Source organism: Gouania willdenowi, unplaced genomic scaffold, assembly GCF_900634775.1.
Source record: "Gouania willdenowi unplaced genomic scaffold, fGouWil2.1 scaffold_174_arrow_ctg1, whole genome shotgun sequence".
In the NCBI taxonomy this organism is placed as follows: domain Eukaryota; kingdom Metazoa; phylum Chordata; class Actinopteri; order Blenniiformes; family Gobiesocidae; genus Gouania; species Gouania willdenowi.
Genome location: NW_021144925.1, coordinates 117,044 through 130,848, shown reverse-complemented (window position 1 = coordinate 130,848; position 13,805 = coordinate 117,044). Strand labels below are relative to the sequence as shown.

The window sequence follows — 13,805 nt, the reverse complement described above, 5'->3', positions numbered from 1 at the left end:
TCTTGTAGGACATTGAGGTATCGCAAAGTGTTGTTTGCTGTAAAATATCTCCACATTCTACCCTTTAAAGTACGATTGAATCTTTCCACCACAGAAGCTTTGAGATTGCTGGCTGTGGAAAAATGAACGATTCCGTATTTTTTCATCAAAACCTCAAAACTTTTATTAAAAAATTCTTTCCCCGCGTCGGTTTGAATTTTTTTGGGCGTCTGACTTTCGGCAAAAATGGATTCAAAGGCATTCACCACTTCCTTTGCGGTTTTTCTTTTCAGAGCCCTCACGTAAGCTTTCTTGGAAAATACATCTATGACCGTTAATAAATAATTGTACCCATCATTGTGCTCAGACAGGGCCTGCATATCGCACAGGTCAGCCTGAAATTGATTTAGCGGGCGAGACACAAAAACCCAATTTCTAGGAAAATGTATTCTGGCGGGTTTGTGTAGAGTATATGCATCTTGCGTTGATAGGAATTTCTTAACATTTTCTACACGGATAGTCTTTCCCATTTCATCTTGCACACCTCTACGGAGTCGCTCTACACCGCCAAAGCTACCGTGGTGAGCTGGGGTGTAGTATACTTTTTTCATGAAACGTATCTCAGACATGATAAGGAAGAATGAGAAGAAAAGAGAGGGTTTACAGTATTTATTCATTTTTATTAGCGATGCATCAGTCATTTTAAGTATACATATATAGATATAAAACATTAGCAAACACATTGCTTTTCAAAAAGACAACAACTAACATGAATGAATAATTAAAACAATAGCACACAAGTTTTTTTAAACGTTTACTTTTTCAAAAACCTACAACTAACATGAATGAATAATTAAAACAATAGCACACAAGTTTTTTTAATTTTTAAACGTTTACTTTTTCAAAAACCTACAACTAACATGAATGAATAATTAAAACATCACACAACATACAAAAGTCTAAATCTACCTTTTTATCATTGTTAAAATCTGAGCCAGTACAGAATGATCCACAGTACGGTAAATGACATTGTGTATTTTTTCAAGCTCAAACATGATATTTACAGAATGATTTTTTAGCACAAGTTTGGTGGTAACATCAACGAGTAGAGCGTAAAATGCAAGCAGATGAGAGGCTCTCACTACATGATTAGCCAGGTCTTTTAGAATTTCTTTAAAGCATTCGGACAAACCAGATTGGCACAAAAATACTGTGTCGCGGATCATCGCACTCCAAAGTACTGGAGCGGGGTGGGATCTTGTTATTGCCAACAAGTTTTCCAGTCTCTCAATGTCCGTGTCTCTGACAAAAACATTGGTGTTTGTAGACGCTGAGACATTGTTCTCAATAACCTGACACAATAGCTTAATTAACTGAGAAATTACCATTTGGCTCTCAATGTCGGCGAGGACCTTTCCAAAGAAGCTCCCCATTTCTCAAAAACAGAATCAAGGATTTTTCCAAAACTCGGCCATCTCTTCCAGGTGCTCGATCGTAACCCCTTTTTCGCCGACCAGCGTGTCATACATGTCAAATATGGTGTCGTGGATTTTGGACGTTGACCTCAAACGTAGCAAAAGAATCTGCACGGCGGCTCTGACTTTGGGTTCCTCCATCGGCATGTTGTACAGGTTCAAGAGATGTTTGATGGCTGGAATTAACTTGGGGGTGTAGAGTTTTTTCATCAGACCGTGAAAGTTGTCGTTGTAGAATTCGTGCTCGAGGACATCCAAGCAATCATGCTGCCGCTGGCTGGGATGCTCGATTTTGCATCCGTTGCACGTTTCTCTCTTGTACTTGTCCAGAACGTAGCTGAGAAGATGAAGCACACCCGCTTTTATCGTTTTAGCAAAGTCGAGGAGCCCGCTGTCAATCTCATCCCCGCCGCTACTTCCTGCTCCGGGCGGAGTCTGATCTGGCTCGGTACCTCCTGAATAATTGTCTTCTGACATTGTCGATTCAGAAGAGGAGGAGTCGGTGATGTGTGAGCAGGGCGCAACCACGACGCAGCAATCTTCCGGTATAGGCGATAAGGACCGAGGGTGCGGCGATGGACCTCTGCGGTTCGGTGTGGTTAAAGTCATGTCGGAGAAGAGATCCTCCGTGTCAGGCAAAGAGGGGGGAGACTCGGGTGTGTCCATAAACACAGCAACCTGACACTGACTGTCGACAAAGAGTTCCTGCGTGTCCGGAGATGGTGGAGGTGCGCTCACACACGGGTCGTCCTGGAGTTGCGGATCAGAGAGAAGCTCCTGCGAGTCCGATAACGCAGGGGATGGTGAAGGCTCGTCCGAACACTTTGCATCCTGGGAGTGCAGGTCAGTTTCGGGGGTTCGAGTTTTAGTGTAAGGCCCCCAAAACTTTGAAAGGTCTTTAGGAGTCAGACGGTTGCTTCTGGTGTTTTTCTTGATAGAAGGCATGGTTCTTCCGGCTGCTTTTTCTTTCAGTAGTGGATAACTTGTGGTTTGGACCAATGTATTTTATAGACTGTAAAAGTATGCCCCTCCTATTTAAAAGGAGGGGGGTGGGTCTAAAATGAAAGATGGTTATTTTTTTACCATCAAAGTGTCGTTCCAGACGCGGCAACTGTGAAAAAGTAGGGTAATTTTATCATTGATTTCTTCCATTTTTTCTGACCATGCTACTGCTGGCAGAGTCAAAATGTTGCAAAAAACTCCACATTCTGAGTTGAAAAGATCCAGAACAAAGTAATGTCTCGATCTCTGCTCAGGGGTCTTGTCTTTCTGCTTCTTATAACTAGCGCGGTAGAACCAACGGGCTGTGCCTGATGTTTTTGTCAACCAAATACTCACAAATGGTTCTTTTAGCTCACATAAATCGGTGGATGTGGGAAAAGGATTCAGCTTTTGCTTTTTTGCTGGATCAGAAGCAGCTTCTTCATTATTTTTGATGTTTCTAGGGTTAGCTAGTTTTAATACACCCCAGTCATTTGACGACAAATCAGCCGCAGACATTTGCGTGGTTTCACAAACATTCTTCTGATACAGACAGAGTTCACCCGTCTCATACTTGAATACGTAACCCCAGCTCCCGCATTCACCATAGCTTTCAAGCGACCACTCTTGATGCAAAGGAAATGGAGGTGGTGTCTGAATTCTTTTCAAAATCACCAAAGACTTTTCATGGTGACCGGCAATACGTTTTGATTCTTGTAGAATTGTAACAACAGTTTCACTAATGATACCAGTAGACATGGTGAAGCCAGTGTGTGTGTGAAAAGTTTAGAGGTAAGTCTGATGTGTGAAGCCTGTGTGCCTGTGTGGGTGGGGGTTGTGTGGGTGTGTGTGTGTGTGTGTGTGTGTGTGTGTGTGTGTGTGTGTGTGTGTGTGTGTGTGTGTGTGTGTGTGTGTGTCGAGTTTAAAGTTCAGAGGTAAGTCTGATGTTCAAAGCATTCTTATGCATAGTGATGGTCAGACATGGTCATATTGCTGCTATGAATGGTAAGATTTGGAAAGCTTTTTTTTTGCATCTTCTTTTCAAAGCAAAACACTTTTATTTTATGCCGTCTGAACTCAGGGTCTGTGTTGGATTGTTAGTTAGTTTATTTCTTCGGTCATTGTGAACATCTAAGGTCATTCAAAAGATCACACACATTACACGCCAGGAAAAAGAAAGAAAAAAAAATATGTATACATTAAGAATGTCAACCTCTAAATGATGCCTGACCGAAAGGGGTTTAAGCTGAAGTCTAGACTTATTTTGCCTAACCCCTTTTACAACTGAAACACTACTGTCTGTCCAAAGATGACACAATTTCTCTCATACCAACGATGTAAGCACAAAACTTAAACAATCAAAATTATATTAAGCATCCTCGATCAACTTCTTTTCTAATGTTTCATTCAAGTGTTCTGTAATATTTAACTTGTACATTTTCTTAAATGCATGAATAGTTTTGGAGCAGAAAGGTGATTGCGTGTGTGTGTTTAAAGTTCAGAGGTAAGTCTGATGTGCGAAGCATTCTTATGCATAGTGATGGTCAGACATGGTCATATTGCTGCTATGAATGGTAAGATTTGGAAAGCTTTTTTGCATCTTCTTTTCAAAGAAAAACAAAGTGTGGGTTTGTTGAGTGAATTAAGTAAGTACTATATTGGAAAAAATAGAATAGCTACCGTTTAGTTTGAAAGGTTTAACAAACAAAACCCTTCTACAAAGCATTTCATGGTTGTGTGTGTGTGTGTGTGTGTGTGTGTGTGTGTGTGTGTGTGTGTGTGTGTGTGTGTGTGTGTGTGTGTGTGTGTGTGTGTGTGTGTGTGTGTGTGTGTGTGTGTGTGTGTGTGTGCGTGCGTGCGTGCGTGTGTGTGAAAAAGATTTTTTTTTTTTTTTTTTTTTTTTTTTTTCCCCCTAAGGCGGGACTTCCGGTTTGGGAAGGCGGGACTTCCGGCTGTCAAAAGTTTGACGAGAAGTGGTTATTATCTCTCTCTACTGTGCCAGCGTATTGCATAGAAACTATTGCACATTGCCCAGTATATTGCACCAGTCAGATAATATTGCATAACAGTGTATGGTATTGTAGATTTAGTGCATATGAGAGTTCAGAGTGGTTATGCCTTTCGGAAAGAAACTGTTCTTGAGTCTGTTTGTTCTAGCTTTGATACATCTGTAGCGCCTACCAGAGGGCAACAGGTTGAACATGTGGAAGCCAGGGTGTGAACTGTCCTTGATGATGCTATGTGCTCGGTTGAGGCAGCGTGAGGTGTAGATGTCCGTCAGGGAGGGGAGAGGGCAGCCAACAATCCTTTGAGCTGTTTTTATTACCCTCTGAAGCCTCCTCCTATCTGCCTCAGTGCAGCTCCCGTACCATACAGTTATACAGTACGTGAGCAGGCTCTCGATGGTCGAGCGGTAAAAGGTCAGCAGCAGTTTTGAGTCCAGGTTGTGCTTCCTGAGGACTCTCAGGAAATGTAGTCTCTGTTGGGTCTTCTTGGTAACCGCAGAGATGTTGTTTGACCAGGAGAGGTCCGCAGAGTTGAGGACACCGAGGAACCTGAAGGTGTGGACCCTTTCCACACACTCACCGTTGATGTAGAGGGGGGCAGGGTCTGCTCTGTGCCTCTGGAAGTCCACGACAATCTCCTTGATCTTTGTGATGTTAAGCTGCAGGTTGTTAGCAGAGCACCACGCTGTCAGCTTCAGGACCTCCTCTCTGTAGGCTGACTAGTCCCCCCTTGAGATCAGACCAACCACTGTGGTGTCATCAGCAAATTTCACAGTGATGTTGCTCTCATGGGTTGGCCTGCAGTCGTAGGTGTAGAGACAGTATAGGAGGGGACTCAGCACGCAGCCCTGTGGAGAGCCAGTATTCAGTGTGCGGGTGGAGGAGAGGTGGGGTCCAAGTCTCACAGTCTGGGGCCGGTTGGTCAGAAAGTCTCTTATCCAGGCACATGTTATGAAGCCCACCATGCTTAAAAAAAAAAAAAAAAAAAAAAAAAAAAAAAAAAAAAAAAATATGTTAAAAGTTGAGAGGAATTTTGAAATAATTACTTAATAATAATAACAAAAGTTGAAATTGCAGCTTGAAAGTTTGTCAAGTCGAGCCACTCAGAAATCCTGATATGAATGAAATTAACTTTAAAGCAACAATTTCAACCTTTTACATTTAGAGTATATTAATCTGAGGTCTACAGTATGTCTTTATCTGATTAAAAAAATAAATAAATAAAAAGATCACATCTAGCAGCTATAAGTACAGTTTATTGTAGTTGTTTACAAGATGTAAAATCATCAAATAATTAAGTAGTTTTATTCCCCCAAATATTTATTTCTTTATTTTTAGGGACGATGTAATCAACATTGTTACAATAAAGGTTTACAGCTGATGTGACGCATAAAGAGCTTCTAGCTAATGCTAATTCACAGCTCATGTCCCTGGTTGGGCCTTTTTACACATGAATACAACATTTGTATAAAACTTTTTCAATCACACACATACACACCATCACACGTACATTCACACAGACTCAGTGTTATTTGGTTTGTTTTCAGACTAAACCCTAGAAGTGAACATTTTAAACTCAGATATGGTTTTAAGTTCTGTGGTAATGAGTTCTACAACTTTGGACCTGAGTACGATGTACCAGTCACTATATATTTATTGACTGGTTCATTTACTTTGTTTTTATCCACATGGACCAACCAGATTAGTTCAGAGGTCACAGATTAGATTTGTTCTGGTACCTTGAGTTTAGTTTGTGTTTTGTTCCAGTGGTTTTTAAAGAGAATGTTATGTTTCATATAACACCAGATATTCACCAGATGAACTGATGTTTTCCAACTTGTACTAAACTGTGTATTGTCCCTCATCAGGATGGAAATGACCTCCCCCCACCCATTGGCTTTGATGTGGACACACCCACCACTCTCCCACCTTGTAAGGTTAGTCAGTGTGATGCTGAATTGTCTGTTGTGTTCAAAACGTCACTTGTCAAAGTACAAGAATATAGAAGTTACTATATTTTTAGATTCAAGCCTTTTCTTTTCTGTAATGAACGTCTCATTTCTCCTGCTAAATGTTGACCATGTGATCACACAGAGAAGCTGCTTTGACTCTGATGTAATGATTAGGGTTGGGTGCCGAAACCTGGAACGACAATGGGACCAGTTCCCATGGAAACGCTAGTAAGCGGGCCCAATAAGAACAAAGATGTCGGTGTCACACATTACTTGATACACATGACGTTGTTGCTGCTGCTCAGATCATTGATCAATGGCCTCATTTCTAACCGTAGCACATACACAAAACACGGCCTGAAAGAAGGTGCGTGACACTATCCGCCACAAATAAATGAATGTGTGGGAAACGCTGATGGGAACTTTATCTAATAATAGTTTATTTGTTTGTTATTTTGAGTTAAATGTGTTAAATTTGACTCTGGAAATAAAAGGGCATTTTGAGATTTTGAAGTTAGTTTAAAGTAATAATTTTACACCAGAAGCGTTGAAAAAGTAGCGAGTAGTAACCGATACCCAACCCTAGTAATGATGGAGCTCACCTGATGTTTGTCTTGTTTTCACCTGCCCTAGTGATGCGTTTCCATCTGCTGACGCACACACGACTGAATGTGGTGACGTTCCTCAACGAGCTGCCAAAAAGCCAGCATGACATCATCTCTTTCACCGTGGACGTAAACGCCTACACGTCATGGATTTAAGGAAAGGTGTTAGGAGAGCAGTTAGGAAAAGGTGATCACGTTTGTTTTGACGATCAGATGCACTTCCACTAGGTGATGTAATGATCCTACGGCCACGCCTCCTTTCCTCAGAAAACGCTCTTTTATCACAACCACCACTTAAACACTTCCAGGTGTTAAAGGACAGTGGATAGGAAAGGAGATAGGAGGGACTATAGGGACACAGCCTTGGTGTGACCTATATTACTGTAATATTAACACCATAGAAAGTCTCTAACCTTTGAACCCTGTGGTCCTCGTTCATACTTGAACAGTTTGTGCATCATCAACGACCAGCTCTTCATCAGAATGGCTACAACGGAGCAGATCAGCAGAGCTTTTGTGCCCCGCCCCCTTCCTCCAGCCCAGTGCCCACCCTCACTGCCCCACAGCAGGAGATGCTCAGCACCTTCTCCCTGAAGTCAGACATGAACCTGGAATGATCCCTGAAGTAGGTGTCCTCTCCTAATGACGTCTACCAGACTAGGATGAATGTCACAGCTCACTGGTAAACACTGTCTGTGTGTTGCAGGTGTTTGCAGGACAACAAGTGGGACTTGAACAAAGCAGCACATATCTTCACTCAGTTAAAGGTGACACGACTCTAAACAATCCACGTCATGGTTTAAATGTGCTGATGTCTAAAGTAGCAACTGTTTCTGTTTCAGACGGCGGGAAAGATCCCAGACGTGTCGTTCCTAAAGTAAAACGTCTTTGTATTTTTGTATTAAATAAAGTCAAAGTGAACTCTTGTGAAGCGTTTGATCAGATATTTGACCTGAATACTTATTTAATTTTTTTTTATTAATCCGTTTTCCGAATTCATTTTTTAAAACCATTTTCCGAATTCATTTTCCGAATATTTTCCACTAAAATCAGAGTTAATAACTTTTAAAATATAATTTCTTTTCAAAGGAAGAAGAAAAACATTATGGTTCAATGTCTGCTTAAATAATTTATTTCTCTTTTTTAATAAACATTTTTTTTCAAATAAAGTAAAAGCAACTGTTGATTTAATGTGATCTACAGTGACTTTACTTTCACTGCTCATTAAATATTTATTCATTAGATCTTTTTCTATTGTTTCAGAGAACAAACCATCATAATTTATTCATAAATTAATTTATACTCAACAAATTATCTCTGAAATCCATTAAATCATCCACAGACCAAATCCTTCAGACTGTAACTACTTTATTCACTCTTAAATCACCATTAAACACATTTATTCTGACTGGTTTGTTATTAAAGTTTATTAAAAGTTGGTTGTGACGTCAGCACAAAAGTTGAGTGGTTGCCAGGTTGAGTATTTTCCCGCTGATTGTGAGATTATAAAATAACTAACTTAGTGATTAAACAGTTTAACGTTGGTTAAAGGTGATATTTATGTTTTATTTAGATGATGAACGGATGGTTTTTGGGGCATTTCTGTGGATATTCAACATATTTCATGCGGGGAATCATCGGTTATATCTGGCAACCAGCTAGAGTCAGGAACAAAGCAGTGATTTTTTTTTTTTTTTTTTTTTTTTTTTTTTCGAAGTCTTTTTTTTTTTTTATTTTGCAAACAAAGTATACAGACAGTATAGACATACATACAAAACACAATAAACAAGTGCCAGGGGGTTCACATACAATCAAATATTTTAAAAATTGTACAGATGTAAATAGTTTTCTGAGCCTTTTTATTTTTGGATTTCTTTATGAGATTTATGTAATTTATTATGTCACAATGAAAATGAATAAATGTTGGTTTTTGACTGGTGTACTTACACTTATGGATGTAGTATTTTGCCAAAATAATCATGAGGTTTATTAAAACAAAAGCATTTTCTTTAGAGTAGTTTCTAAAAAAACACAAGACAATATCCTCCCATTTCAACAAAAAGTCTTTGTAAAGATGGACAATGATAAACTGACTGAAGTCTTTCCAAAAAATCCTTGAGTGTGAGCAGGACCAGAAGAGGTGTTGCACTGATTCCGGGTGGGTTCCACAGAAACAACAATTCACATCAATGTCTCTTTTAAACTTGGTCATAAAATGGTTGGCTGGGTAGTATTTGTGTAATATTTTAAAGGACACTTCTTTTACCTTATTGGTGATCAGATATTTACTGGGAATTGACCAAACCTTTTTCCAACGTATATCAGCTACAAAACCGTTCCAAAATGATTTAATGTATGGGATAGAAATGACATCATTTTGAAATAAACTTCGAATCTTCTTGTTACTTTTCTTTGATTGACGAAAGCAGGTCATACCAATGTCTGTCTCTAAAGGGCTAGGAAGAGAAAGAGGGTGGGGCAAAAAGTGGTTTTTGAAGAGCATTTGAATACCTATGGATATGGCATCAAATAAAATGGCATATTGTTTTGGAGAGATTGGAAATTTAAAAGTATATAAAGTTTCTGAATAAGACATAAGTTGCCCGTTGCTGTTAAATAACTGTCCAACTAATAAAACCTGTTTCTCTACCCATTCGGGGAAATAAAGTGATTTGTTTTTATACAGAATATCCCTATTGTTCCATATAATGTATCTATGAGGTGAAAAGTTGTGTTTATAGATAAGAGACCACGATAAGAGAACTTGCCTGTGGAATCGAGACAATTTTACAGGAATTTTGTCAACATTGTAATTACAACCTAAAATAAATTCCAAACCACCAAATTTTGAGAAGATGTATTGAGGGATAAAGTTCCAGATGGAGACTGGGTTTTTAATGAAGTGTTTAGCCCAATTAATTTTAAACGTATAATTTAAAGTTGTAAAATCTAATACATTGAGACCACCAGATTCATAATTGTTCATGACAACACTCTTCCTGATATAATGTGTGCGGTTTTTCCAGAGGAAGTTAAAAAGCATACGGTCGATATCCTTACAAGTTTTCCCATCAACATGAAGAGAAAGAGCAGCGTAGGTCAAGCGAGATAAACCTTCAGCTTTAGAAAGTAAAACTCTCCCTTTAAGAGTTAAGTCCCTTTGCAGCCACTGGTTTAACTTGGTTTGCGTTTTTTTGATGACTGGTAGAAAATTTGACAGCATCCTAGTGGTTTCATCCTTACAGATAAGAAGACCCAAATAAGTGACTTCCTTTTGAACCTTGATGTTACATATACTGGGTTCAGTGCATTCTTTAAGAGGCAACAGTTGACACTTGTTCACATTAAGTGACAAGCCAGAAGCTTTAGAAAATTCACTTATTGCCTGAAGAGCAACGGACACCTGACTAACATTTTTTAAGAATAAAGTAGTGTCATCGGCAAGTTGGCTGATGACAACATCTCTGCCAGCGATGGTTATACCTTGAAGAGCACATTGTTGGATGTGCAACGCCAGAATTTGGGTACATAAAATAAAAAGGTATGGTGAGATGGGACAGCCTTGACGTATGCCACGATTGAGATCAAATCTAGTAGTGGTTCCATTTTTCATCTTGATTGAGCTATTTGCATTACTGTATAAAGCTTTAATACTGTCACAGAAAAAATTCCCAAACCCAAATTTTTTAAGAGATAAAAATATGAAATCATGCTCAATTGAGTCAAAAGCTTTGTAAAAATCTAAGAAAAGAATAAATGAATCATCACACACCAGATCAGAGTAGTCGAGAATATCAAGGACCAGTCGGATATTATTAGAAATGTGTCTATTATTCATAAAGCCAGACTGTGTCTCATCTATAATTAAGTCTAATACCTCTTTAAGTCTCCTCGCAAGTAACAAAGCCATAATTTTGTAATCATTATTCAACAAACTTATTGGTCTCCAATTATCAATAAGAAGCACATCTTTTTGAGTTTTAGGGATTAATGTAATAAGACCTTGAGTGAGACTGGCAGGAAGAGAACCCTTTTCAATACTTTCCAGAAAAACTTGCAAAAGAAATGGAGCAAGTTGACCTGAAAAAGCTTTATAAAACTCAGCCGTCATACCGTCGGTACCAGGAGATTTGTTGTTTTTAAGAAGATCAATAGCTTGGATTACTTCCTCAGTAGTAGGCAAACAATCGCAGAAAGATCTCTCTGATGAGTCTATTGACTTTATATTAGTCACTGAATCAATAAAATGTAAAGTAGTCTCTGCATTATAATTAGAGGTATACAAGTTTGTATAGAATTCACAGCAAAATTTAGAGATAGTTTTCAAATCATCTGTAATTGTTCCATTAATATTTAGCTGATGAATGGTATTAGTTTTAGAACGATGTTTTTCTAAGCGAAAAAAGTAGGCAGAATTTTGTTCCCCCTCCTCCAGCCATCTTTTCCTGGACCTAACAAAGGCCCCTTCAGCTTTAAGGCGATAGAGCTCATCAAGTTTCTGTTGAAGTTGTCTTAGCATTAATTTATCATCTTCTGTGACTGACTCAGGAGGTAGTTGATAGTATGTGGTGATTTTAATGATCAAATCTTCCTCCTCTGCAGATCTAGATTTAGCCACTTTAGCGCCATATTGTCTTAGAAATTTACTTGCTTCAAATTTAAGAAGTTCCCAATTTGGACCAAAACAAATCTCATTCTTAGCCTTAGTGTAAAAATGACTAATCAAATTTGAAATCTCAGATTTAACTGAGGAGTGCTCTAAAAGAGAACTGTTTAATTTCCAGTATGAGAGCCTGTGTGGGTAATTTTCAGAAGTAAAAAGCTGCAACTTAATGTATATTGCTCTGTGATCAGTCAGAGGTGTTGTAAGGACATCGACCGCGACTCTGTCCTCCGCCATATTATTGGAAATCAACCAAAAATCAATACGTGACTGTTGAGAACCTGATCGGTTACTCCATGTAAACTGACTAACAGTAGGGAACTTCACCCTCCAAATATCAATAAGATTGAATTTATCCATAAAATTTTCCATTTTTACATTTGGAGATGAGTTTGGTCTGGATGGCCATCTGTCCAGTGTATCGTTTAAAGTGACATTAAGATCTCCTCCTACAATTAAAATAGAATTTGGATATTTAGCAAGCCACAATGTTAATTTAGTCTCCAACAAGTCAATCAAATTATCATTCTCAAATTTAGTGTTATAACCATATACATTGACACTGATAAAGGTTTGATGTATACACTCAATTACTAAACATATATAGTGACCCAGAGAGTCACATTCTGAATGTAAAATGTTTCCACCAAAAGTACCTTTCAGTGTAGTGACCCCTGCTGACCGCTGTGAGCCATGAGAAAACCAGCCATCATTGCCCCATTGGGATTTCCAGAAGTTTACATCTGCAACTGTAGAGTGACTTTCTTGAAAAAAACAGAAATCAGCCTTAAACTTTTTGGCAAATAAAAATAAGGCTTTACGCTTACAAAGTTGTCTTAACCCCCTGGCATTAAGGGAAACTAGTGAAAGTGAAATTCAAACAGATAGATAAAACAAACAATTTAGAACACAAAGAACAGGAATAGAAATAAGCAGTTAGATCAGTAAGGGACCGAGCACTGCAGTATTCACAAACTATTATGGCAAGAATTTGAAAAACAAGCTGCAATTAACCATTTAACAATTTCGAATTAAAATATAAGTTTGAAACTGAATAATGATAAAAGTTTTTGAAAAAATAAAAAAAATAAAAATTAGCAGCATAAAACAGAACAACACCACAAATGTTAACCTGTGTAAAAATGTGGTTATAAATTCTTCATAATGTTGAACAGAGCCATCTAAGAGCTATTGAAGGAACCATATTTATGTTGACGTCAGGGAAATCTCTGAACCCTCGATGAATCCACGCGAACCCACGAAGTACGCCTTCTTGCCCTCCTTACGGGCCTTGTCGATGGTGGGCCACAGCTTACTGCGACGTTCTCGATCTTCCTTTGAAAGGTCCTCAGCGAATTTCAGGTGTCTCTCCTTGAGGAATGTTGAAGATTTTGCTGCTCTCCAAATGGAATCTCTAAAGAACCGTGAGGTGAACTGGATGATGATTGCTCTTGGTCTGTTGTCGTTTTGGCGCCTGGGGCCAATACGGTGCACAGTATCCACAGTGTAAGGGAGGCAGTCTTTGGACTCAGGCAGCACTGATTGACAAATCTCAATAACTGCCTTCCTCGGGTCTTCTCTTTCCGACTCTTTCACTCCAAAGAGCCGGAGGTTCCATCTCCGTAAATATCTCTCCACCTCAGTGACTCTGTATTGACACGCTTCTCCACGGCCTTCCTCTTTAGTGACTCTAACTTCTAGCTTGGTCACTCTTCCTTTTACATCTCTGACCTCCTCAGACACAAAGTCCAAAGTCTTTTTAAGGCCTTCAAGTGCCATAGCAAGAGAGTCGGACCTTGCATTGATTAGCTCTGACAAGCTAGTAACAATGTCCACGTGTTCTGTTTCAGGCCTGCTGTGCATTGGCTTCTTTGATACTGGAGACTTACAGGGCGTCACAGGGAGAGCTGGAAAGTCTTCCATTATATCTTCTGCCGTCGATGTGGACAACGATGCGGCGTAATCATGGCAGTTGTCAAGTAGAGCATTTCCAGCAACAATGGTAACATTAGCATTCTTCTCAGGTAGCATTAGCTTTCCTTTAGCGCTTCCCAACTGACGTTTCTTGTCGCGAGTTGGGTTCATTCTGGCGTTATTCCCTCATACAACAAACTCTTATTGTTCTATGTAACACATTAAACGTT

The 13,805-nt window shown here is 39.1% G+C and overlaps 1 protein-coding gene and 1 long non-coding RNA gene across 2 annotated transcripts; one reads left to right on the top strand and one right to left on the bottom strand.

The window, feature by feature from the left end:
• Window positions 1-7,138: 7,138 nt before the first annotated feature.
• On the top strand, window positions 7,139-7,922 carry LOC114458739 (uncharacterized). Its single transcript, XR_003673132.1, has 3 exons — window positions 7,139-7,623; window positions 7,705-7,765; window positions 7,841-7,922. It is a non-coding gene; the product is annotated as an uncharacterized LOC114458739 (long non-coding RNA).
• A 1,405-nt stretch (window positions 7,923-9,327) lies between these two features.
• LOC114458738 (uncharacterized) lies at window positions 9,328-13,547 on the bottom strand. Its single transcript, XM_028441137.1, has 2 exons — window positions 12,318-13,547; window positions 9,328-9,454 (listed from the first exon to the last, which is right to left on the bottom strand). Exon 1 carries the CDS (start codon window positions 13,522-13,524, stop codon window positions 12,868-12,870), a length of 657 nt encoding a protein of 218 aa, XP_028296938.1. The 5' UTR covers window positions 13,525-13,547; the 3' UTR covers window positions 9,328-9,454; window positions 12,318-12,867.
• Between the last annotated feature and the right edge of the window lie 258 nt (window positions 13,548-13,805).

What these genes read in the sequence shown, in the direction of transcription:
- LOC114458738 (XM_028441137.1), bottom strand. Translation starts at nt 13,524, where the DNA reads ATGCACAGCAGGCCTGAAACAGAACACGTGGACATTGTTACTAGCTTG.